At 47.0% G+C, this 26901-nt stretch overlaps 2 protein-coding genes across 9 annotated transcripts in view; one reads left to right on the top strand and one right to left on the bottom strand.

The window, feature by feature from the left end:
- The window catches only part of GTF3C1 (general transcription factor IIIC subunit 1), a 56090-nt gene extending 36402 nt beyond the window's left edge, over positions 1-19688 (bottom strand). For both annotated transcript variants that reach the window (XM_037507388.2, XM_054693787.1), the window contains exons 1-6: positions 19425-19688; positions 16714-16923; positions 12903-13079; positions 12176-12319; positions 10060-10156; positions 6369-6492 (exon numbers count right to left, since the gene is read on the bottom strand). In XM_037507388.2, coding sequence (XP_037363285.2) covers positions 6369-6492; positions 10060-10156; positions 12176-12319; positions 12903-13079; positions 16714-16923; positions 19425-19645 — 973 coding nt within the window. In that variant the 5' untranslated portion in view covers positions 19646-19688. The remainder of the gene's footprint in view (positions 1-6368; positions 6493-10059; positions 10157-12175; positions 12320-12902; positions 13080-16713; positions 16924-19424) is intronic.
- Positions 19689-19803: 115 nt separating this feature from the next.
- Positions 19804-26901, top strand: part of KATNIP (katanin interacting protein) — a 152991-nt gene continuing 145893 nt past the window's right edge. For all 7 annotated transcript variants that reach the window (XM_054693784.1, XM_054693783.1, XM_054693781.1 and 4 more), the window contains exon 1: positions 19804-19943. In XM_054693784.1, the coding sequence (XP_054549759.1) occupies positions 19937-19943 (7 nt within the window). In that variant the 5' untranslated portion in view covers positions 19804-19936. The remainder of the gene's footprint in view (positions 19944-26901) is intronic.

Genomic DNA, 26901 nt, shown 5'->3' with positions numbered 1-26901 from the left:
AGGTGGCATTCTACAGGGGAAGCTGCTCATGCACAGAGGAGGTAAAAAAAAAAAAACCTGCCCAACAGCTTGTATGTGACAGAGGCACAGTCACCAGTCTCCAGCAGAGAAGAAATGATTCTGCACTAGGGTGCCCCATGACACGTGCAGTGTGGAGGCAGAATAATGGCACACAGTGGACGTGCTGCCTTCCATGGCAAAAGGCACCCGCAAGCAGGATTAGGTGAAGGTGTTCCATCATGGTGAGTGTGACCAAGGGTTCTGATATTATCCTGGATGATCCAGGAAGAAGCAAGGTAAGACATTAGTCCTCAGGAGAGGGAGCAAGAGAAACAGAGTGAGAGCTTGAAAGAGGCTACACTGCTGGCTTTGAAGATGGAGGAAGGACCACAAGCCAAAGAATGCAGGTGGCTTCTAGAACCTGCCCAGTGCTGACAGGGGATTCTCCGGGGTCAAAGCACAGGGCTTGCGGGCGAAGCTCACAATGAGGTCTCTTGGGGGCCTGGACTCCGCAGAAATTTAGCCTTGGGGTAAGGTCCAGTCATGGCTGACTCACTGGCATCCTCCAGGAGCACAGGCCTGAGACAAGAGGTCAGGAGTATGGGTAGCCACAGCGGCATTAGCCTGGGCTCATTCTCCTCTACTCCTCAGACAGGAAGCCCCCAACCCCCAACTTTTCATGGAAGGAACATGAAGTCCAAGTCATGGCACAGGCCTCTCAGAGTTCCTGTTCCCACTCCCCAGTCCTCCAAGACTTCCTTCCTTCCTCTGGGCGGGCAGCTTCCCTGACCTCACCTTCCATGTCTCTCCCCAAGAAGGGAGCCTAAAGCACCAGGAAGTGGATGAAGGGATGAGGGAAGCTTGTGCACATCTATATGGGTGAGAACTATTCAGGGCTCAAGCAACCAGGACTGGGTCCTCCTTTGGGAATTCCCTCTAATGACAATGACAAGAGGCCCACGGTGGCCAGTATACCCAGTAGGCAGCAGCAGACTGACCACTGATCCTTCCTCTCTGTCCTCTGCTCAAGCCCTTCTCAACCCCCATCTGGCCCCTTAGATGGTGGGGCTAATAACATGACTATTACCACTTCTCTAAGGTGTGCCGAGTCCCAGATGCTGATCTCAGCTCTCCACTGGTGTCTGAGTTAGTCCTCACCACAGCTCAGGAGCTAGGGAATTTGCCCACTCCACCCGCCACCCTCCCCACCCTTAAACACTTGAAGAGCTGGGATTTACCAAGCACCCCGGAGACCAGGTCCTAAATGTTAGACGAAATTATGGCCTCCAATTCAAAGATGTCCCTGTGACTGGGACGAGCAGGTGACCTGTGGCCAGTGTTGCTGTCTTGAGTGGGGGCATGATACAGCACTTGGAGGAGAAAGATGGACATGCTCTCAGGAACAACTCAGCATTATCTCTCACCCCTTTTAACTTCCTTAAGGGGCTTATTAGCCAATAAAAGATGCACAATAAACACAAAATAAACACAAGTGAAAAGGGGAAACGTTGCTGGTACACTCAGGGGCTCAAAGGGTAAAACCGGGAACATCCTTGAGGGCCTTCAAAGCCTCTGCTCCTGTCACTGTAGCCTCTGCAAAGCTTTGCATGGCTGGGTGTGAACTGTGCAGCCATGAGCGAGACAACAGCGAACATTTCTTGACAGCTCTGAGCCAAGCATCACGTGGAACACCCACTTGCGGAGACACAGCCAGCTCTCTACTGGCCTCTGAGGCTAGACTGCCCATAAGGACGGCCGGTCATGTGCTCACAGCCCTGCACTAGCCGCCGGCTCTTCCGAGCCTAGGGAGCATCCTTTCTCAGTCCCCCGAACAGTCGTGAGCTACACAGCAGAAAGGCCCGCTCGCCAGCCCTCAGAGCATCCCTTCAGGATTGCGTGTGCTGCCAGGCTATTTCCAGCCTGTGTCTGAGCCCCCTGGGGAGAGCTGCTTCAGCTCCCGTGTGGAGTTAATCAAACCAGATTTTACACCATTGTGGGTTTTTCCGTACATTTTAAAGCTCTCGCATTTAATAATTTTTGCCATATTAAAATGTGCTTTATTAATTATTAATGGTAGTACTTAACTTTTCTTTTTTTTGCTGGTGTCCTTTAATCACCTTTGTCGCTTTTCACTTAAAGAAATCCTGCTATTCTTAGCTGTTTTAACAGTTTTCCCCTTAGCACCATTAATTTTCTACTAGACCTTAAATTTTCCTGACAATTTCTATTCTGTTTACGTTCACACTTCATCCTTTTTTGTGTTTCTGATCTTCATTCTTTTGCATTCCACTTTTCTGATTTTAAAGTTCTTTTGAATATTTATTTCACTGCATGTTATTCCTTAATATGGTTCATTTCTCTTTTTTCTTGGCTTGTATACTTTAATTCTACTTTACTTAACTGTCACCCTTTGCCATTTAATGATCTTAATTTAGTTTTTGTACCTTGGTGTTTCTTGGTTTTTTTTTTTTTTTTCTTTAAAATTTTAACAGCTTGACTGTTATTTCACATACCACATGAGCCACCTACCTGAGGTGTACAAGTCAGTGTTTTTTTTAGCATATTCACAGGTATATGCCCCTATTGTTACAGGGCAGGGTTAGGGGCAACCCAGGCTCCCCAAAACTGCCTCCTCTAAATAGGTTCTGCCAACCACCACATTAAGATGAAACATACTCTAGTGCATAGAACCTTCGATGGAAAGGAACTTTAATACAATTAGTGTGCAATAAAGAAAAGGGAAAGAATAGATAAAACAGTTTTCACACGATACACCCAAAGTTACCCTTCCCCTAGAGGGTAAATGCCCAGCCACACAGGGTTGGCCCAAAGCAGGACCACTGAAGCTCAAAAGTTGGCCACAAGTCGAAGGCACCTTCTGGTGGGGGCCCATAGGAAAGGGGCAGAAGGGCCAGGCAAGTCTGGGATGAAAGGAGCAAAATCAAAATCAAGACAAAGGCTGCCATCGTTAACCTCCCCACGTGTCTCTCACCCACGTCTGTTCCAACTGTCTCCTTCTATGTCCCCCAAGTCCCTGGTGTCAGTCCAAGGCCAAGATGCAAGCGCAGCTTCTCACATGTCTCTGCCCCATGTGCGTCCTCCAGGTCGCCTTCTTCATTCCTTCCATCTCGTCCTCCCTGCTCCGCTGTACCCTCCCTTGAGTGGGGCAGGGACCCTGGAATCTCCCCTTGCCCAGGGGCTCGCCTTGTTATACTATGAGAATTAAACGTGTTGATGCATTTAAAGTGCTTTTGATACAGGGCCCCACGGCTACTAAAGCCCTCCAAGGACTGTGTCCAACAGAGCACAGGGCACTCTCTGTGAGTTCTTCACCAATGCACCCAACTGCAAGACCACTCAAGTTCAAGGAACAACAATAACGGGGTTTATTTAACAAACAGGGGAAACAGAGTTCGTAAGGCCACGGGGCCAGCTATCTCACCCGAGAGTCCACAGTATTCAGAAGTCCCAAACCAAGGGCCATTCCTCCAAGATGAAATCCTTCCACCGACATCACCTGGAGGCGTGGCAGGTGGAACCATGCAGCTGCAGCTGCCCTCGGCAACAGTGCAGAGGTTGAGGTGAACAGCATTTGTTTTGTTTCTATTTTAGGAGTCAGGGGGCAGCAGTGGTGGGAGAGTTCACATCTTACCAGGGAGGTGTGGATGACCCCCCCCAGGCCTGAACCGGGAATACCCCCTAAGTGGCAGCTCAGTCATTAGCCCCAGGGAGCTTCCCACTGTGGCCATTTCCCCAGGGACTGCAAAGCCAACTTCTATTTCTTCTCCTTCTGTTCTCAGCCCAATTTAATAAACACAGAATGACTGGTAAACACTTGAGGAAAATAATCCAGATTTGCAAAATAGATCAGTTCAGGGTGACTGTTTTCATTAACAAGATTTTTTTTTTTTTTTGCTTTTTGCAAAACAGAACACTGCAGCTTTCTGAAACGCATCTGAAATATGCCTAAATTCAGACTCTTTGTTCACAGACTTTTAGAAACAGCTCACATATACCCAGGCACACCTGCAAATTTACAAGAAGTAATACATCATCTTTATTTATTATTTAAGTCTCTTCTATTCCATAATGCCTTGGAGGAAAGGCTTTATGTAAATTCTGCAAACTGGGAAGACAAAGCTCAAGGCAAAAAAAAAAAAAAAAAAAAAAGGCTCCAACTGTATGTTCATCCCTGGTTTCTTACACAAGTTAACTGAAGTGGCACCTAATTAAATTAAAGTGGCTAAACATTTACTTAGTGCCAACTCAGTTCCAAACAGACTCCTAAGGGCCCCCCTGGGCGCCCCTCCCCCCAGGTGTTTTCTTCGTTTCTACACCTGTTGTGTGGTGGCCTCTTTGTAGCACCATATCCATTACGAGGCCTTTCTCAGATGCAGGGGCATCAGACAAGGTGGCAGAGGTAGCCCTTAACCTTAGAAGGCTGTTCAGTCACCAAAGAAACAGACTCCCCACCTGCCCCTGGAGCCACCGAGCTCAGAGCTGGGGACGCCCTGGGGCTGTCCTGTTCACGGAGCAGGTCTCCACAGGTCACTTGCTGTGCCCACCAAATCAAGCACACAGGCCCTGATTGTTTTATCTTACATACTCTTTGGGTTTCCTTGGAGTTACAACATTCCCCCCCTTGCTTGCTTTACTATGCATCTGTCGCTAATTCATACTCAGACTCTAAAAAAGCACAACTTTCCCGAGACACCTCAGATGCACTAGGTGTTCCCAGCCTTCCTCGGCTCCCATTTCATGGCTTGGCCTTCATCTGGGGCCTTCATCACCTCCCCGGGATCCTCTTGTCTCCCTGCTCTCTGCATACCCTATGGCCTGTCTGTCTTAGTCTGTCACCACATGGTGTACCTCTTCCTGTAGTGTCCTAAAATGAACACGGGAGATGAGAGAGGATCCTTTCAGATCAGCAAGTAAGAAAATGTCCTCATGCCAGGCACCGACAGGCCTTTTGATTTGGAAACTCACACCCTCAGATCTGAGAAACTCTGGGTGTCCTTTCCTATCACCTCCTCTCTGGGCCCGGAGCACATTCCTCACCCTCTCTCTGGAACCCCTTTAGGCTCAGCATCTTATTTGCAATCCAGGTCTCCTATTTCCTATCTTTTTAAATTTCTGTTCTTTCGGGGAAATTTTCTTCACATTATCTTTACTATCTTCCCTTCCACTAAACCTTTTATTGCAATAGTCACATTTCTTTACTTTCCCAAGTGCTCTGTTTATTTCCTGCATGTCCCTCTTTTATAGCCTCTTGCTCTGGCTTCATGGATGCCACATCTTCTCTTCTTGCTGAGGCTTCTTTTAAGTTTTCTTCTGCTCTTTACTTTGTTCTATTTCATAAGTTCGCTTTTTAGTTTCCCTTACATTCATATTAGCATTCTCTTCAAATATTTGATGAAGCATTAAAATGCTGCCCTAAAGTCCTGTGTTTTGGAGCATGGGGAGGCAAAGGGGGGAGGCTGCCCTTGTGTGGACTTCTGTGAAGGGTGAGCAGGCAGGAGCTCCTTTTGGTGGCCATCTTGGATGTCTTTTGTTTGGGACTTCAAAACACTGGACACTGCTTGGGGTGAGATACCTGCCACTTGTGGCCTCAGTGACTCTTTGTTTTCCTTTGTTTGTTAAATAAATCCCATTATTGTTGGGACTTAACCTGAACCTGAGTGGTCTTGCAATTGTGTGTACAGGTGAAGAACTTAGACAGTGACCAGTAAACCATTTGGGCACTGTCCGTGGCTGGTTTTAGTGCCTTATTGCCCAGTAACAAAAGCTCTGACCCTCAGAGTTTTAAATGACTTCAGTTAATCAAGAAGAGTTAAACAGAGTGGGATAAAAATACGAAAGAAAAATAGAGGACTAAAAAAGGTTCTTAAACATATATTCTGTTGTCCTTAGTTTAATTTTCTTAGAAAGTTCAAATCCTACCTGTTACTTACTGATTGTTTAACCTCATGTAAGATACTGAGCACCTCTTCACTTTGACTTTCTTATATGTCAAATGGTGATAATATCACCCACCATGCAGCACAGAACAGGTGCTTGAAAGTGCTTCTGGAGAGTGGACAGTGGCTTAGTAAGAAGGAAGGTGAGCTTGTACTTTGGATACCACACATCTGAGATGCTGGAGGGACAGTCACAAAGAGATATGAGCTGAAGTTAGACTTGCTTCATCCAGCAAACACTTCCTAAGCACTATTTACATCAAAAATTCTGAGTCAGACACTGAGGAATAAAGAGTTGAAAAGTATGTGAAATCATCCCATGAATGACAGAACGTGAAGAAAAAGGCTGGAGTTTAGGGGAAGTGAAAGCCATTCAGGCAGTCAAGGGACACTGGCTGAGACTGTCTTTACCTTTCTTTGTTTTACACGGTCCACATTCAGGATGAATCTCTTGTAAGGGAAGAGACACCACCTTTGCCAGCCCAGCATTCAGCATGTACTGGTAGAGACGCTTAAATGTCCTTTCGCACAGCCCCTGCCAAGACAACATTTAAAAGCCACTTTCAGTACAGGTACAGTGTCTAAAACTATTGGAGTTATGTGAGCAAACTCCAATATAGGACCTGAGTTAATTGATCCATCCCGAACGAGGAAAGCCTGTCAAGGACACTGTCAAGAAAGAAAAGAAGGTCCAGAGAAGACTACAGACAGACTTGTGATTAAGGGGACAGAGAGTTTCTTTATTCTATGAAATTTCAACAAAATGCTGATAAGTACTTCCAACTCATCACTCGTATTTCTGCATAGTGACGCAACCAAAATGATGGTAAGTGCTGCTCACTGGCTGGTCACTGGCAGCAGCCTCCAACACAGGCCATGTTCTATTATCTATGTGCCTGTTTTTTTTTTTTTTTTTTAGTACTTCATTTACCAACATTGAACAGTAACAGATTTCATGTGAAAAGTCAGATTCTGGCTTCTATTGAAAAACAAGACCAGGCCACAAATCCTAGGACTGCAGGGCTTCACAGCTGCAGTCAGTGGGCGCCGAGGATATGGCTCCCTCAGACAGGCCTGCATGCACAGGGCGCCCCGGCTTCACCCCCATCAGCCTGCACACTGAAGCTAGACCCATTATCCGTTATCAACATTTATTTGTGTGCCACTTCTATCTGATGGCAGTTAAGAGGATACTGAAAAGAGTTCGCCAATCCACACCACTATGAAAACAACTTTTTATGCTTAACCTCGTACACTCATTTCCACTGCCCTCTTGCAACTGCTGGCATTTGATTTTGCAAACCCTGAATAATGAGGCAGGTTACCTCTGTTATAAATTAAAGACTGAATAGCAGGAGATGCTCACAACTAAGAGCCACTAGTTGAGTCTTACAGGTTCCTCCTACCCTCTAGGGGAGACGGGGAGCACGTGTGGGCTCCACTGCCACACGTATAATCAGCTTTCTGACTAGCCAAGCTCTCGAGGCGCTGGGAGGCAGGACAGATGGTCACCAAAGAAATACAGATGACACCCATACGGCTCACTGGAAGCCACTGGCATGGAAATGGCATCCATCATTCATCTAGCTGCACCCCCAGCAGCATGTAAAGACCCTATGGGAACTCATCCATCAAATCCTAACCCTAAGCCCTGAACCATCCCAAGCCAGGCACGATGACGTAGTCCTGCCTCTGGGGGCTGCCATCAGGATTTGCACAGTCTGCCAGCAAAAGGAGAAGCAGCAACAGGAGCCTCCCTATGGCCTCCCTATGTCTGTACTTACTGCATCAACCCCATCAATAGGCTAATCATTCCAAAATCCTGGTCAGCAAACTCTGACCCGTTTCCACCTGCTGCCTAGACATCACCAGTGAGTGTCCAGAAGAACTTCACACTCAATAAATCCTAAATCAAGCTGACACATGATGGCAGCCCCCAGAGGCAGGACTACGTCATCCTCCCTGGCTTGGAATGGTTCAGGGCTTAGGGCTAGGATTTGATGGATGAGTTTCCATAGGGTCTTTACATGCTGCTGGGGGTGCAGCTAGATGAATGATGGATGCCATTTCCATGCCTCATCCTCACTCAGACTTGTTCCTCTTCCTGTGTTTCCTAGTCATGCATTTATCCACAAGTACTAACCTGGTATCTACCAAGGGCCAAGCACTGCCCTCCTGGATGGGGGAGGTGTCCGGCCATGAACATATCTGATCCCTGCTCTCCTGAGCCTGCCCAAGATGGAGCTCTGGTCCACTTCAAGAGGGGCTCACTCAGACAAGTCACTCACGTCAGATAAGACCCTCTCCTTCATTCACCTCTTCTTCCTGGCCTCAGTCACTACCAAGTCTTGCCAGTGTGACCGCCAACCTTTCAAGACCTCACAGTTACCCACCCAGCCCAAGACAAGAGCATCCACCTCACTGCCTGCTCTAGTCTCATCCACCTGTCAGAGCATTTCCCAAACACTCTTTTCTTCTGGTAACTTTAGCTAAACCCAACTCTGCAGACTGGCACTCAAGACCTTTTCTTCCAGCCACATCTCCCACACCCAACCCCACCGCTGCCTGACTACCCTGGACCACTGCTGACTTCTACAAAGTCCCAGGCAGGGCATTCCCCAGCCCTGCACCTTATGCCCAAGCTCTTCACCTTTGCCTGAAATGCCTTTTTTGCTCTGTCTCTTCTGGGAACACCGACATCTTGAAAGGCCAGATCGACTGTAACTTGCAATAAAGGGTTCCCCAGCCCTCAAAAGAAATTGCACTTCTCTTTGCAGGGAGCTTACACACACCCTGTGAGGTGGCGCTGTAGCCAACTCGACTGCTCTGGACAGCCTGAGGCTGTCATCCTCAGGAACTGTTGTCATCTCAGTGCAGAACACATTTCTAACTCAGAGTCACTGAAGAGAGAGAGGAAACAATGTCCTGTAAAGTCAGATCTTGTTTCTTAGTGAGTCCACAGCACTGACCTGGGACCTAGCTGGGTGACCAAGGACAGCAAAGGGACTTCACCTCCAGTGTCTGTATGGCCTCACAGGCCGGACAAGTAACACAAAACACAAAGTGGGCAGATACTCGTTTATTAAACATGTAGGGATATTTTCATCTCTTCTGGGATCGCAAGAAGAGGCTTGTCAGTCTACTTTTTATCTTTTATTTTTCACTTTTGATATTTCTCTCCTATCACCAACAGCAGTGCACACGGTGCCTAGAGATGACAGAAGTCAGGGTCGAGGGAGCTGGCCAGGACATAGCCAGTTCCAGCTGCCCCAAGAGAAGGCAGGCTCCTGATGTTTCAGGGAAAATGGGAAATCTCAATTTTACAAAATACTTGATCAGATTTATTTTTAATAAAGTATAGGCTCAAAGAGATGCAGGTGTGCACTGAATTGAGTCAGAGGGAACCGCTCCCCTAAGCAGGAATGCAGAGACTAGAGCATCTCCAGCATCAGTGAGGGTCAAGGAGCATCCCGGGGTTGAAGTCAGACTCTACGCCATGTTCCTCTAAGCCATGTTCCTCTGGGGACTGTATGCTATAACCCAAAACATTTGACTTGAAATTTTTAATTTTTAAGTTCAACTGTTTAACCTCCAGGGACCATTTGTTTTTCTCCCATTTCCAACACTGCTCATCCCTAACTTCCTCTCAGCTCAGATTGCAAGCAGCGCCGCCTCCACACTGTCTTCCTCATCCTCACCATCACTGCCCCGGCACATGGGCCAGAGATTTCTCCTGTGTCCTCTCACCTCTCCTTAGCACAGTCACTGGCATGTCAGAATAAAACCAGTGGGAACAAAATGAGAAGCTTGATCACAACAGCTAAACTTAATGCCAGGGTTCACTATTCCATGAGAATTTTCACAACAGGTCCTGGAGCAAACCCCAGGGGAAGATGGCCTCAGTCAAGAGCAAGAAGGATTCAAGGAAGGACTGAGCACGTTCCCATTCTATGACCCAAAGGAAAACTCCACTTGCTTCAAGCTCAGGGATAATCAAGTCTAGAACAGGGCTTTCCACTGAAATTTATTTACGATGCTTGACAGAGATCCCCACACTGGGGCCAGATCAATTCGCCCTGCACCCAGGAAGCCCACAGCTCACCAGCTCTTCCCGAAGCTTTCCCAGTGTCTCTATCTGGTTACTCCGTGTGCTCAGAACACCTGAAAGTTTCTCCATGAGGATGTCATATTTGCTCCTCCTGCAAGAAATACAAGAGTTCATTTTTTCAAAACCTATTGCTAAAGATAACTTGTTTTTTAAAGATGACAGGCAAGACATAAATGACTACATATCAAAGTAGAGAACCTTAGTCTTATGTCTCAGAGGCCATGCAGCCCAACTCCTGCACTTTACAGCTCAAGAGGCTGGGCCGACCCGGTAAGTCACACGGCCAAGGTCACCTAAATGGTAGCAGTGGACAGACTTGACTCTATGGCTAAAACTTTAACAAGTCTTACAAATGCCTTACATTTGCATAATACCTTAAAATTTAAGAAGCAATTACCTATTTCTTTATAAGTCATTTGGTGAGGAATGATAGGTGTGATTTCATACAGAACTTTACAGAATTTCTAAATCCAGGACCAAGACCGGAATGTAGGTCTTTTTCCTGTGAATCCAGTGCTCTCTTCCCTGCACCACAGGCCTCCAGTTCTGAAGCCTGGTTTTTGCTCTGACCTCTCTGGTTGATGAATCCCAACTCCTGCCTTGATTTGGAAGTGAAGTGGATGTCACAATAAATGCTTCCAAGTAATGCCACCAAGAGAAACTAGTAAATGAAGTAAGGGCTCCAGGCTGTGTGTGCCCCAGGGGTGGCGGGGAGGGTCAGGGAGGAGCTTGTAGCCATCATGACTGGGGGAGGACAGCTTGGCTTCAACTGCCCACGGGTCTGGGGCAGGGAGGGCAGAGGGATGAGATCCAGAGACTGCCCACTGCTCCATTTTCACTGCCTTGCAATGAATGAACAAATGAAGGCACATACTGATGGTGTGAGCTAGATGCCAGCACTGTCGTGACCATCTTACAGAAGAGGAAAGAGTGGCTCAAAACAGCTCAAGTGACCTGGCGCAAGTAAGGGGCAAAAATATAGATACAGATCCTGACTTAGTCCAGAGTCCCACTGCTGCCCATAGCTGCACCCTTTGTATTTTGCAGGCTACGCACTAGTCACGAGCTGGGTGATACAGCTATTTAACTCATGGGCCATATGACTAAATAATTAAAATGTGAATTCTCAAGCATGATACAGGTTTGAAGAAAAATTTGGAGTTTTGACAGGAGTACAGTGATGTCTTGCTACCGGAAATCCTTACTCCACGGTCAGCCTGCACCCATATATCAAGGACTTTCTTTGGGTCACTCCCAAGCAATGCAGTGGGCACTATAAACTTTTAAACTTGTACCTAATCCTGCTCAGCCCTCTTCCTTTGGGGGAAGCCTGTGGAGTCATAGTTCCCCACAGTCGAGGGACAGGGTCTGCCCACCTGAATCCCAACTCTTCCATGGCACTGCCCACTCCACTCTGGAGCACTGCTGCTCTGGCAACCACCCACGGGTGACTTATCCTCAGCCACATGCCAGCTTGACCTTTCCGCATCCTGGCCCCTGTCCCCACCAGGGGAGGCGGCGGTGGAGTACAGGATGAGAGCTCCGCGAGGTGGGGGGACATCTTCCCCCATTCCTAACCCAGATGATTAGTCACCCCCACAGGACGGGGCCCCTCCCAAAGACTCCCTGGGTATTAGAAAGGAATGGGCTCCAGCTTGCCATTCCTTCTGGAAGATGATAACATGTGGGAACACACAGCTGAACAGCACCACCACGCAAAGGAATCATTTAACAGAAGCTCACCATCTCATCCATGTAGGCTGGTTATCATGGTTGTGAGTTGCCAAAGAAAGCCAATTTGAAACTGATAAAATCCAACTTCAACTATATCACCATCACAAATCAAATTTTACTTGCTTATTTTCACACACTCTCCAAATTCACCTAAATGTTACCTGTCCCTACTGCTGGGCTGTGAGGTTATTTTTCCCCTCGTTCTGTGTAATTTCCTGTGTTCAAAGTGAGCACGACTTATTTTTATAATCAGAAATAAATGATAATTATCTGTTCTGAAAAGCTATAGTCATGTTCTGATTTGGCCTCTGGTTTTCAAAGGTGTGACACAGGCCGCAGCAAATGTAGCAGGTGCTCCGGTCTCTGCACACTGTACCTGTCCACGTGGAAGCGGTTCAGGAGGAGGAGGATTGAGTGCTGCTGGGCTCCGGTGGGTAATCGGATCACATGTGACTGCATCGTAATGAGGCCATTTTTGTTCAAAATTTTCCTGTGGTAGTGAAGCTTCCCGGCATCCACCCTGGAAGAGAAGAAGAATGTGGGCTGTGGCGTTTGGCTCTGCTGGCTGCTTTCACCCCACAATGTAGACTCTCGCCTGGACCTAAGACACACGCCTCCTACCCAATCAACCTAAGGGAACAGTTACATGAACCATGACCTTGGGGAAAAAGCCATGTCTCAGCCTAAGGACACCAGGAGAGGTAGGTGGGGAGATGGGTGGAAACAAGGGGAAATGAGGGAGGATGGCTGGGTGGAGACAACAGTAGCTAATGAGATGATCAAATACGGGTCTCAAATCCCGCAGTAGTCAATAACCGGGGCAACCACACATCCTGGTTTTTGCATTGGCCTTGATTTATGCCCATTGCTTGGCATCCCTCCTGCTCAGCTCCACCTTCCTTCTACTCTCGAAATGTCTGGTTGGAGGATCACGGTTGAGCCCAAGGTCTCTTAAAAAAAAAAAAGCATCGTACTCCCAGGCATCAAGGTGGCAGGAATGGGGAGAATGGGGAAGGTAAGTCACAGGCTACTGTGTCTGGGGGCAGGACACAATGACCAGGGAGCCCTATCATTTAAACCAAAGAAGCCAGCCATCCCCTCACTTGAAAGCAGAGCTGTGGAGGTCTCGCTGGAGCTCCCCTTGCCACCTGGACCGGCCCAGTCGCTCCAAAATGCAGTAGGAGAAGTCGGGGAGCTTCAGGTCAGGGTCGCCCTCTGCACCAATCAAGGCCCTGTACCGCATGTCCTGGGAGGCAACGATGATCAGCTTCTTCCCCCACCTGCAAGGCAGGAAACAACAACACGAAGACATAACTTTAGTAGATTTTAAGAAAAATGAAATGAAAAAGGAGAACCTTAGAGAATTACTATTTTCTCTGGCTTCTTAGAGGTTTACAATCCCCCAAGGAAGCAGGTTCAGTCTCAGACAGAAGATGAACAGTGCGCAGGATGAACAGCGCTTTCTTGCCTAAAATCCTCCTGGGCCTCTGCAGCAGAAACCCCATCACTTGCTGACAACTTGGCACTGAGATACTCCCAAGCGCTAGAGCTCCCTCTCCAGGAGGAACAAGTCACCATGGGTCCATATAAAAGACCCCACAGGCTACCAAGCCTTCTCTTGAGTGGGCATCCAATCTTCCCACGCCTGCAGTGCACAGATGCATGACCACAAAGTCTGTTTTCAGTCATATCACTCACCCTGACCGTCCTCCCTCCTCCGGCCCCACAAATGTTTCTACCACCAAGTAGGCAAAAATGAAAAAGAGAGGCTGTCTACACTTTAGCTGCAGCTCCCCTCACATTGTTTGGGACCCAGAGTTACTCTTCTGCAAAGTCATGCAGATCTGTATGGTCCACCTTCTGAAAGAATGCAGATTGGGATACATGTAGGAGACAGTCTGTGGCTGCTCTGTGGCTACATACCACAAATTTAAGACCTATGCTGTCTCATCTCAAAACAGGTCTCAGAGTTAAACCTGAAGAGGTAAGCTGGGAAAAGAAAATTTGAAAACAGGGCAATCGCTTGCTGGTTTGAAATTTACATGAGTTTACTAACCTTAACTATCCAGTGTTTCCAATTAGTTGACCTGGTGACTCGCGCTAGTCTAATTTGCTGACTGGTCATCATACAGGTTATCAAATACCCACTAACCCACCAAGCAAAGTATCAGAGATACTAAGATAAATAAACATGGTATCTACCTTCGAGGAGCTCATAGTCCACTGAAGGAAAAAGATAAGGAGACAATTATGCTACGAGGCGGGAGCTGCTCTGCCAGAAAGCCACACTTGAGGGGCCCCAAGTTAAACTTTCATGGGTGAGTAGAACATGTGACAGCACCTAGGGGCAACTCCTAAAGGAGGTGACTCGAGTTAGCAGTTAGGCGGGCGATGACAGGGAGGAGGGCAAGGAAGCAGAACACGCAGGTTCAGGGCAGGGGAGCGTGCCGCTCTGGGAGGGGAGTGGTGTGGCATGGGCTGGAAGTCGGCTGTGCGACAGCAGGCGAGAAAGCAGAAGGAAGGAAAGCCCGGCAGTGGGCAGGAGTCCACATCCTGAGTGGCTTTGTGATGTCTTGCTGGGGAGCTTAGTTTACATGAAATAGGGTCAGTTAAATTTCAAACCCAATAATGCATTTTTAGGAGCCAACTTTGGGCTGGCTACATCCTGGATCCTAAAGATACAGCTATGATCAAGGCAGACAAGAGATCATGCCCTCGGGGAGCTCACAGTCAGTGAGGGAAGAGCCAAATAAACAGTTTTTAAAAATTTTTGGTACTGGGCCTCCCCGGTGGCGCAGCGGTTCAGCGCTGAGTTGCAAAGCTGCCCGCAGCCTCTGCAGCGCCGGTTCAATCCCCGGCTGCTCCCCGGCCACTGGAGGAGGGTCCCACATGGCGCGCAGACCTCTCCTGCTGCCCGCTGCTCCCCTCAGCAGTGTACTTCGGTCCTTCTGCCTGCTCTGCTCCCCGCTCTGGCTCTGGTGAATTCTCTCACCCTCCCGCGCTTCTGACTGTACCCAGTGCTTGTATAAATAAATAAATAAATGTTTAAAAAAAAATTTTTTTTGGTACTGAATATAATGGTGCCTGATCAATGAGGGACACTTGATGAGCTGTTTAAAGCTGAATGAAGAGGAGGTGGTCAGGGAGAACATTCTAAGAAGAAGGAAGGGCACGTGCCACCGCGCTGAGACTGAAATGAGCCCAGCACACTCAGGCTGAAGCACAGCGAAGAGTGGGTTGAGCTGAGAGGCTTAGGACAGAGAAGGGGGAGGGCAGGGCTAGGTCCTCAAGTCCTGGGGGCCCCGCAAGGCAGGGGGAATCATGCGGGAGCTCGCTTATGGCTCTAGCCGATACCGCCAAGTCAAACATCCGATCTCAGCATAGCTAGGCCTTGTGATTTTCTTTAGAGAAACTAGAAATTCAAATTTTTATATATTAGCAATGAAATAAAATAAAATCAAAATCATATTAAAGCCCATGCTATTGAATAGTTAAACAAAGAAGGGGGGGTGGAGCAGGTTTGGTGAGTTTGAAACCTCTGCCCAGAGAGGGCACTATTCTTGCTGTCACAATTCCAGCTTAGAAAACAACCCCCCACGCGGTGCAGAAAGCAGCAGAGAGGACACAGGAAATCAGAAGGCTGCTGTGTGAACGTGAGGCAACGGGAGTTTGAGAGAAGTCAGAGGTCTAGTCCACACGACTTGGTGGTGAATTAAATATAGAAATCAGGAAAGAAGGGGACCCCTGACCACAAAAGGGGACCTCTGACCACAAAGAAAGCAGGTTTGGGGGAAGGAGGGTGAAGCTCTAATTTTGGGCCCACAGGGTAAGAGAGATTGGTTATCGAAATAGCACACAGGCACTGGGGAGGAGGTCTGACAGAGGCCTTAGAAAATCCAGCACTTACGGGGTGGGAGGAAGTGGTGGAGTTCACAAAGGAACTAATGAGGACCAGCCAGGAGAACAGAAAACAAAGTTCTAAGCCACAGAAGCAAAAGCTTCAAAGTCTCTAATGCGGTAGAGGGATAAAGGAGATTAAGGGTCTCAGAGTGTCCACAGGCTTGTTAATCTGGGTCTTATAGAGTAAGATTTCAGTGAAGCAATAAAGTCAGAAATCAGGACGGTGGTGGGCAGAGGGGCGAAGGGAGGTGATACAGGAGTGTAGCTATTTCTTGCAAGAAGCATGGCTGCAAGAGCTACAGTTACAGGCAAGATCAAGAGAAAGTCCTGTTGTAGGGTGGACGAGTCACAGTCACGTGTGCGGGGGAGAAAGCACCAGTGGATAGTTACGTTGAAGACAAAGGAGAAATGTTGGCAGAGGTAAGAAAGAGCATGAGGGAGAGGAAGCTGGGGAGGCGGGGAGGGACAGGCAGGAAGAGAAACATGCTAGTTGCGGCCATGGCTTCTTGCTGCCTCTGGGAGAAGGTAGAGGGAAGAAATGTGCAAGGGGCTGCAGAGAGTAGAAGTCAGGAGAGCTTGTGTTGGTAGCTTCTCCCTGTTCTGTAAAGTGAGAAGGCAGGAGGGGGAATGGGGTAGGGACTTGAGAAAATGACAGTCTAGATTAGCCACTCTGGGAAATTCGGACCCTGGTGAAGACTTACAAAAGGACCAGTGGGCAGCAGCACAGGCAGCTTTGAGAGAAAGAAGGGGCCATCCAAACGACAGCGCCTGCTCTGCCCAGCTGTGCCAGAACTGAGGACACAAAGGGAAGAGAAAAGCAGCCTCCTTCCTCTCCTTTCTCCCTCCTACCCTAAGCAAAATCAGCCCCACAAAGCAGAGTGAAGAGAGAGGGCTGGCTGACTGGGGGGCTGACTCTGACAGACACCAAGGCTGCTGACCAGTCCCAACATTCTGACCACATCCCTGACTTCCAAGCAGATTCCCGTGAGTTTCTGACAGCGCTAGACGGGGTACCTGTCAAAGGCCTCCACCACAGTACAGCGAGGCTGCAAACACTTGGTCCTGATGTCATTGGTGATGTTTTTCCTCTCCTTAAAGTACCGGCACGAGCCCTGGATGCCATCCTTATTCTCTAGGATCATGTGAATGGGGTAGACATCCTCCAACGTTACCGGGTCCCTCCTGGACTCCAAAATTCCAGTTTCCAAGTCAATTTCTTCGTACCTAAGGGGTAGCAAACAAATAGCAAACCACAACTCAGCTTCATAGACAACCCATGCTTTTGTGTTCTGGTGACCGCCAGCAGGTCTGAGACAGAGGGAGTGAGATCACGCAGTCTTCCTGCCTCATGAATGCAGATCATCTTGACAAGTAGGGTTCCTGCCTCTCTATTCCACAATCCTCCAAATCCACCCAGAGCCTGAATGCTAGAACCAGAACCACCTTACTAGCCCTAGAGTGGCCTTCTGGTTTCCCGCCAAATCTGGTGCATGCACATTAGCAATTCTCATCTTTGAATCTTCCGTCCTGTCTTTTCCCCCAAATAATAATTCTGTATCTTCCTTCAAGTGTCAACAAGTGTCTCAAATTTGATGAGATCAAAACCAAAATTGTGACTGCCTCTCCCCACCTCCAATAAAGTCCCTCCTTGGTACCATATTCTCCCTGTTGCCTCATATCAACACTATGGAGACACCTTTGACCTGCTTATTTTATCCAGTCAGTCAAGTCTGTCACATTTTCTTTAGAAATTCTAATCACATTTTGGACTCATGCAGTTAAGGCTAAATCCCAGATATACTTTTAACCCTTTCCTTCCTTGCCTTCTCTATGACCTCTGTACCACCCTAACCCTCCACTCTCATGGCACATCTTCCCCAGATTAGAGGACAGCACTCTGGACTGTGGTCCTCTGCCTCTCTAGCTACACTGGCCAGAACTCTTGTGAAGGTTCCCGCCTTCCATCCAGCCTTCACATGCAGAAACACCTCAGGGCATATCTGAAGGTCTCCAATCACACTACTCTCTCTCTCAGACAGCACTGGCTAGTTCTCTCCTGGCCAACACCTTTAATTACTAACCATCTGGGGTGATTCCACAGGTCTAGCTTGCTCCCTCCCTATGGCCTGATTTTGCTCCCATGTAGCCAGATTCTTTATTAAACAGAATCTCCATTTGGATAACCCTAAGGAACCTCAAACTCAGTGTATCTCCAAGTACATTTAGTTCCACCCCCGCCTCCCCCAGACTCAAGCATAGTGTGCTGTTCTCTGTTCCCTGCCATAATGAAGGACACCAGTATTCACTCAGCTGCCCAAACATGAGGTACCGGAGGGCATCATCTGTGATTCCTACTTTTTACACCCCACATCCTATCAGTCATCAGTCACTCTTGATTCTCCTGTGTACTAGGTCTTGATTTCACCTGCTTCTCCACTTTATTCTCACACCTACCACACCAGGACTAGGTGTCTGTGACTGGATTACTACAAATCTCTCGACTTCACTCTTTGCCCCCAGTCTGACCCTCCCTTCAGTGGCTTCCAACTGTCCTTTTGATAAAGTTTTTAAATTGATTAAAAGATCACTGATTACCTCCCCAGTCCAATGTGGTATATATAAGGGCAGCCTGGATTCAAACTCTGGGTTCTGCCCTTGCTACTTGATGACACCAAACAAGTCACTTCAGCTCTCTGTGCCTCAATTTTCTCTTCAGGAAAATGGGGGATAATCATACCCACCTCCTAAGATTGTTGTAAAAGTTAAATGACTTGCTCGATGAAGGCTCTCAGAACAGACCCAGCTTATAATAATCATTGTGTGTATGTGTGTGTGTCAACTATTATTCCTCCTTTCCCTGCACTTCAACCAAACTCACTTCTCTTCCTTCAGGTTTTCACTTTTGCTGGGCTCAGTCTAGAATACTCTGCCAACTGGCCAGCAAAATCCAAGCTCCAGGTCTACTTTTGGATAGCACTACCTCCGGGAATATGGCGAAAGAGCACAGGCCTGCAAACTGATGACCTGAGTTTAAATTAACCCTCTCTGGACAGGTTATGCAACTTCTCTCTCTCACTTAAGTTTCCTCTTCTGCAAAATGGAGAAGATAACAGCACCTAAGGGTTCACTGTAAGGATCAAGTGAGTTTAATCTCCTTAAGTTCCTAGAATGGGATCTTAGCATAGTACCAGGCCAACAGCAAACACTCGATAAATAGTATTAAAATTGCCAAGGCTGCTGTTACCTGGCTCTCTAGTTGTCTTCCGCTCTTAGGCTCTTTGAGTTCCATAAAGTCCCATAAAGATTTAACTGAACTGAACTGTCTCCAGCCTTAACTCTGAACCACCTCCTGGTCCCATCCCACGTAAATACTCTTTTGAGTCCAAAAAAGATCCACCCACTCCTGCCCCCACCGCTCTAAACACACACAGGGACGGAGGTAATGGGACGTGGCCAGAAGCACCCCAATTCCATGTACCCCCCAAGTCCATCAGACGCGTGCGCCCTGCTAGGCCCGAAGGACCCCAAACCAGGCTTCAACTGCGCCCCCTAGCTCCTTCCGCCCCATCCCCCATCCCGCCCCATCCCCCCATCCCTACCCCCACCCCAACCGGACTCAGATCTACTCCTTTCCCCGGGCCCCTCCCATCAGAACCCGGTCTCCCGCTCGTTCGGCCGGGCCGCGGGCCTGGGCCCCGCCCGCGCCGCCGGGCCAGGCCGCTGACCGGTCCTGGAGCTGGAGGTCGGGTCTCTCCCGGGGCTCTTCATAAAAGCTGATGCCCGGATGCGTGGCAAGGGCCCGCCACAGGAACTCCTGCGTGTACGGCTCCAGCGGCAGCGGGAAGGGCGGCACTCGAGTCTCCAGGCGGCTCCAGAGCGCGGGCAGACACAGGCCATCCAGCCCCTCCAGGGCCACCTCGTCCAACAACGACTCCAGCGCGTCCATTGCTACTTCGAGCGGCCCCGTCCCGGCGCCTGCGCACCAGGCCGCCGAGGACCACCCCCCCCACCGGCCCAGTGCGCCTGCGCACCAATGATCGGTTGCCCAGGGAGGCGGGTCCGGCGGGGCGGTCGGAGGCGGAGCTCCAGCTCGCCCACGTGACGCCGCTCCCCGTGGGGGCGGGCTCAAGCCCGGCGCGCCGCCGCCATTGGTCCGCAGCCCTGCAGTAACCAGGGGAACTGCAAACAGTGCAGGGGCCGCTTCCGGTTCGAGCACCCGGAACCGCCGCCTCTGGGGATGGACGGTGAGTGTCGTGGGCCCCTTCGGGAGACCGGGCAGTAATTGTCTCATCCCTCCACTGGGCAGGATCCTAGGCTGCAGACCCCTGGGCCACCAGCACCCGAGTGGTCTCCGGGGTGAGGACAGGGAGGCTTCGCGTTCCGGCTCGGGGAGAAGTGCTTGGGGGAGTGGCCAGTGACTGGGCCACTGTGCCGAGCTGGGTCTTGCAGGGAACCGGGGGCCGCAGTAAAAGTGTGTGAGGGGAGGAGAAGTGGAGTTTGAGGAGGACCTTGTGTGTCCCGGGATGTGGAACTCGTGGCATCTGAGAGTTGGGAGGAGAGTAAGCGTGGGGAGTGATCAGACACTGGCAAAAGGGGGTTCGTAAAGGGTGAAAAGGGGGGCTACGGGGTGAAGGGGGGCTGCCCTTTGTGGTCAGTGTTGTTATTCCATTTTACAGATGAGTAAACTGAGACTAAGAGAAGTTAACTTGCCCAAAGTCAAACAGCCAGCAACTGGCAGAGCGAGTTGAGGAGCCCAGACACCCTGTCTCTGGAGTTGAAGTGTGGAGTTTGACATTTGGAAGGGATGTTATTAAACACCCCTCATTTTATAGTTTGCAAGTGCATTTATCTGTGGACTGTGGTTGAAAACCAATTCCCCTTCTGAAATAGATACTTCTCATTCAACGCTGACCAATTTTTTTCATGAGACTCTTCTCAAAATACTTTGATGATCAAACAGTGTGAAGGCCAGATATGGCCCATGGATCACCATTTAGGGATCCCTAAGAGAACAGAGTTGGTCATTGAAAGCAATCTAAAATAGGCCACTTTTTTCTCTCATTTGGTAAATGGGAAGACTAATGTCCAGAGAGGCTGGTAGGAGCTCCATTCTAGAATGTAGGTCACTTTTCTCATTTCACCACTGTCCCTTGCTTCCGGGGAATTCATTCCTTTGTGAAATCAACATAAATGTGGGGCGGAATTTTTTTTTTAATTGAACAGTCTGTCATGTGCTTTAAAGATGCGTGCCCATTGTACTTCAGAGGTACTATAAAATGTCATTTGCTAGTTTGTCCTGTGAAAAGGTCAGTGTAATATTAGGGATAGAACAACAGTTCTCAAGCCTTTTGAATACATAGTCTCTTACCTTAAAAGAGATTTGCTTATGTATGTTATCTCTATGATATTTACCATTGCAGAAAGTAAAGCTGAGAAAATCCTAAAACATTCATTTACCAATTTATGTGACAATGGTATCTCATGACTTCTGAACACAAATAATATTTTAAATGAAAAACAACTTAATATCTTCCACACAGAAAAATTAGTAGACGAGTGGCATTGTTTTGCATTACATCAAATCTTTTCACTGTCTAGTTGAGTAAATGATAGCTAATTTCTCATTCTGCTTCAGCAGTCAAACTATTGTAGTTATTTTGATTAATTTATATGAAGAAAATCTGGCTTCATACAGATATATAATTGAAACAGGGTATATTTTATTAATAGCCCTTCCAGATAGCTGTAGACAATTTTCTTTGATACTATACCAGTTCTTAAAGGTTAGTTACAATGTGGCATATGAAATCACATTGGTGAACTTTTGTATTTTTGCGCTTTAAAATCCATTATTCTATTTCGATTTCGCTGTTTGTGTATTTTATTATTTTTAAAAAATTTATTTATGCATAGAAGAACTGGGGTATAGGCCAGAGGTGCAGGTGGTCAGAGACAGAATGTGGAGCAGAACAAGCAGATCTACTGAAATACACTGCTGAGAGCAGCAGGTGAGACAGGAGAGGTCTGCTGCACCATATGTGGGTTAGCTCCCTGGGGGGGGGAGCTAACTCGGGTCACAGCAGTGATAGATTGAGACTTAACCTCTATGCCAACAGAGAGGCTCCAATTGTGTATTTTATTCATGTATGTGGTCAGTGTTATTATCATCCCATTTTACAAATGAGTAAACTAGGAAGAAGACTGTTGGTCTCTTGAAAATTGTGGTTCACTGAGTTATGCAATCTTCTAAATGTGGCCATTTGAAATGTCATTACACAATATTTTTAAAAAGTCACATTGGCTAATATCACTACCTATCTCATTTTTTGAAGAAAGTGAGTATTGAGAAACTATTAAATTCAAGGCAGTGGAAACCAGTTTTCTAATTGTTTTAACTGGAAAGTTTCAACTTTATCATTGGCAACAAATACTATCAATTGTTTGTTTGTTTCTTTGGGAAAAAAAAATGTCTGCCAAATACCAGTTGGTCTGTTATTTAGTCCAGTAAAAATGGCATTCTGTATAGTAAGTGGCTAGTTAAGCTAGCAACTCATACAATCACACAAATATTTTTGGGGATCCAACATTGTTCTTATAGAAAAACAATGGCTTATAGGAGTATGTTGTGTGTATTCACCATATTCACACAGAATATTAAAAAAAAATGTGTACTCATGGATTGGGAGTTAGTAAAATTATTTTTGTTCCGTTAGGACATTTTCAGTGAAATTTACTTTTTGTTTGCTTTATTGTTAGTACACAGAAATAAAGAACACAGTGACGAGTACAACTTGGTGCCACAGTCTTGTAGCCACTCAGCCCATTATCAATTTTACCCTCTGTTGCTTCTTTCATCATCAGTGCAAATATCAACTTGGAAGTCTTGGAATTATGATGAAAACTGGGTTGTCCTGTGGACCCCTCCTCCTCCTAGGGTCTGTGGAACACATTTTGAGAAACATTGCTAGACCATTTTCAAGCAGCCTGCATCATCACTTCTAATTGTTATCATCTCAGTGCCCCAGAACATTATGGCCCAGTGGAGGAACATGTTCCTTCTCTCATTGGTTAAAAAAAAGGAAAACATGTTCTCTTTAAGAACATGTTTATCCCAAGATTAGATCCAGCGTTTAAAGGCTTCCTTATTCTTTATGTTTTTTTTTTAAATCTTCGATTTACACACAATTTTATGGGTACGAATGATAATTTAAAGCACACTTTGAAGAAGGTGATTCTAACTAGATAAGACAAGCCCCACCTCTTTAGAAAGATGTTTACCTCCTAAACTTACAAGAACATAATTGCCTACCGAATATCCCCCAACTGGGTTGTGGTTTGGTTTATTCTGCATGTCTGAATCGCCCTAGCTTTTCATGATACTTTTCCTGGCCATTGTGACCTTGAGCAGGTCCTCTCTGGCTCTGTAATGTAGCATGTATAAGTACTGTTCATGGGCTTGGGGGGCCATGTATCCATACATTTTAATCCCTGCTGTGTACTCTTACCTCTCAGAGCTTCAGTCTTCCTGTGAATAAAATGGAAATGATGATGCTTACCTGGCTTTGTTTGGAAATGCATTTTTGTGCACTCAATGAGACTATGCATGGGCACTGAACACCAAATCTGGCATTTAAAAAGTGCTCCCACGTGGTAGCTAGTGCTGTCATTTTTCTGCAAATGGGCACACTCCATCCACACTGTTGACAGAAGAGAGAGGAAATCTGATGACAATCTCTAGCAAATAATAACTTTTGTAATTAGCTTACTCTTTGTTTAAAAGAGAAGTCTGTATTTGACATTTGTTATTTTAATGAAGGTACATAGGCAATGTGAGAGTGTTCTGCCTGTGAAAAGGTTCACCTTTCTGTTAAAGTCAGATTTCCCCCAGAGCTTTTAAAATATGAGATGATTTAGAAAAAAATATCCAACTCAGTTTCTGAGGAACATAATAATTAGGCAAAAGTTCAGCACATCAATATAATTAGAAGGGACTTTAAAGCTGTCCGTTTGCTTTTGCTACCCCCAGAGCAAATATTTAACACTTCCCGTTTATACTGTTCATTTGCTTAGCAAACTTTCTCAAAGAATTAATAACGCCAAGATGAAATTTAGCCTCACTTATCTAAATAATCCCAAATTGCAAAACCAGTGACAGTTGAATTAGCAAGGTCATGCTGAACGAATGCTGTCCGCATGTCTGGTCTCTTCTGTTGTGTGCTGTGCGGTGTTTAGCTGGACTCCTAGTGATGTGTCTGTTTCTCTTACCGCTTAAAATAAACCAAGTAAAAATCAATCAGTGAAATAAAGTAAAACCAAGCCACATTCAGCAGGCAAAATAAATATGCGATCCATGCAGTCTTCATGTCAGTTCTGTTTTCCTTCCTTCTTCGCCCCATCCTTCCATCTGATTCATTTCTTTTCTCTTGATGTTTTCTATCATTCATTCCAACCCATGCTTTTAACTTCCAGGAACTTGGCCACTGCTATACAGTGATGTCTCAGCATTTCAGTGCTTCAGTGCACTGGAGCCCAGTGATACAAGATGAGTAAGATTGAATCCGGGTGAAGGGTATAAAGGAATTTGTTCAAGTATTCTTGAAACCTAACATGCAAGTTTTAAGAATTGCTCCTTAAAACGAGAGGCAATGGATCTGAAAATGAATTTTTCACATCTCAGGTTATATATTGGGAGCCCCTGGCTGAATTAGCACACGGGCATTCTTTATTTGGCCCATAATGATATGTTTTTTAACTTTGGAATAAGTTGTCAACATTGAAAAATTGGAAGATTTCTCATAAATATCTGATTATGGTATTTTCTTTCAAAAATCAATAAAGTCTATTAACACCAGATCAGAATTCTGCATGGCACAATTCCCTCACAGTTGGAGCTGAGTGGAGACTTTTCATTCCACAATACCTACCTGACTGGCTCCCCTCACTACATCCGTCCCTGCCTGGGCCCTGTAGGCACTTGGAGTTGCCACTTTGCATAGTATAAATTGGACAATTTTGAAAAATCCCTTTGGATTCTGTGCCAAACTATGAGGCTTGCTCTTTTAGTTTTACTGTGAAAAAAAGGGAGGGGGAAAATAAACTCTCTGCCCTTAAGAATGTCATAGTCAGGTAAGAAAGCCATCCACAGGGCCTCCCTGGTGGGTCAAGGGGCTAAGCACAGCACTATGAAGTTATCTGGAAGCCTCTGCAGCATGAGTTAGATCCCCGGCCGGCCAGGGAGCAACCTACATGGCGCGGCAGACCTCTCCTGTCTCATCCGCTGCTCCCCTCAGCAGTGGTTTTCAGTCAGTCTGCCTGTTCTGCTCCCCACTCTGTCTCTGGTGAATCCTCTCACCTTCTCACACCTCTGGCCTGTACCCAAGTTCTTGTATGCATAAATAAATAAATCTTTAAAAAAAAGAAAAAGAAAAGAAAGCCAGCCACAAACAGATAATGACATTCTAAGGTGTCCCTGTAAGATAACATTTGTAAAGGTTTCACCATTCCCCAAAGCATTCTGGCCCACTGCCTGCTTTTGTAAATAAAGTTTTATTGGAACACAGCTATACCCATTTGCATACAAATGCACACAAGTAATCTGTGTTCGTGCTAATAGTGGAATTGACTGGTTGTGATAGGATCACAAGGCCCACAAAAGCAGAAATATTTACCATCTGACCCTTCACAAGAAAAGCTTGCCACCTCCTGCTATGGAGGATTTGATGGGATCTTGAGATAGCTCAATATGTTACTATAATTGTGCCCATTTGATACCACACAGCTGGTAGGTAGCAGATCCAGAAATCAGTTGAATCAAGACTGCATTGGAGATGTCATCAGTCTTGACTCAACCCTTCCCTGCCAACGCAGTCCAGGTTCCCACACCTGAGGAGCGAGTCTGTCCATTAGGCTGGTGGAAGAATAAACACAGCTTAAAAAGTACCAACCTTGGCTGCCCTCTCAGCCCCATCAGGATCTGGCCCTGTGGCTCCTCTTCTGTTTTCAAGTTGGGGGTGGGAGGAGGGTTTATGAGGACCAATGTATTTGGTTGGATCGGGCACTTGGAGCTATTTATAGAGCACTTTATATGAGAATAAGAGAGAGAGTGGCTTCGATGGCATTGGACTGACTGTAGAGGCCCCGTGGGGTTTTCTACAACTGACCTTGTAGCCTTAACAACTGCACAGAACCCCTAACATCAAGGATTTAGCTGAGGAAAGAGCACTCTGACTCTGGGCTAGTTTGCGAGTTTCCAGCCTCATCTTTAGATGCCCACACACTCATTCCCAGAGGTTTTATATGGGGTTGAATGGGGTCCATACATGTATTTTCCCATATACCAAAAACAGCGATTTTCCAGAAAAACCTGGACTTTGTAGTCTCTTCATACTTTACCCCACTAATTTGAAAGGCTTCCCACACAGGCCCGGTCCTCCAGTACTAGACAGTAGCCAGCTACCCCTTGGACCTTGGACCTGTGATGGCAGTTTGGGCCGTTCTGGCTGGTGGTCCAGTCATCAAGTGCTCACTTCTTGCATTAAGAATATTGACCTGACCCTGCAAGTGTCTGAGGTTTTCACCACTTGCCTGAGCCACCTCAGGAAGCTAGCCATCTCCTGAGCACGCCATAGTCTCCCACCTCCCTGTCTTGCCCTCTCCTGCCACAGAGTCTTTCTTTTTACATTGTACCCTGCACATGGCCTAGGCATGTGAATTAACCCCTCTAGCATGGTGTTATCTCAGAGGCCCTCTTGCATCTCATGCATGGTGTTGGGCTTCATGCCCTTCTCCCTCTTTGAGGGTAGAGAACCATTCTTGTTCCTTTGTATGCCCAACACTTGGTACAAGGACTGGCACAGGGAGGTAACCATGAACGTTTACTAGATTGACATTATAACCAGGAAAGAGTTGAACCATTGTGTCCCTTAGTGAATTGCTGACCGGTTTCCATGAAGCAGACAGAAGAAAAAGCCTTTGCAGCCAAGCTTCCAGAAAGCTTGGCTGACTCCTCTTTCTCTGTGGACAAATGGTTCCTCCAGACACCATCCTTTGAAGTAGATCAAGCCAGTCCAGATATTATGCCCTGCCGTAGCGACTTTTGCAGCCTTTGTTTTTATTTTATTTTCCCTCTGCTTTTTACTTAGCATTCCTGTCTTCCCCCCATTTCCTAATCCCAGTAAAGCCACCTCCCACCTCGTTCTGGAG

The sequence above is a fragment of the Talpa occidentalis genome, unplaced genomic scaffold, assembly GCF_014898055.3.
Source record: "Talpa occidentalis isolate TD23 unplaced genomic scaffold, MPIMG_talOcc4v2.1 talOcc4.12, whole genome shotgun sequence".
NCBI lineage: Eukaryota > Metazoa > Chordata > Mammalia > Eulipotyphla > Talpidae > Talpa > Talpa occidentalis.
Note: the sequence above shows the minus strand (reverse complement) of the source record. Positions and strands in the feature narration are given on the sequence as shown.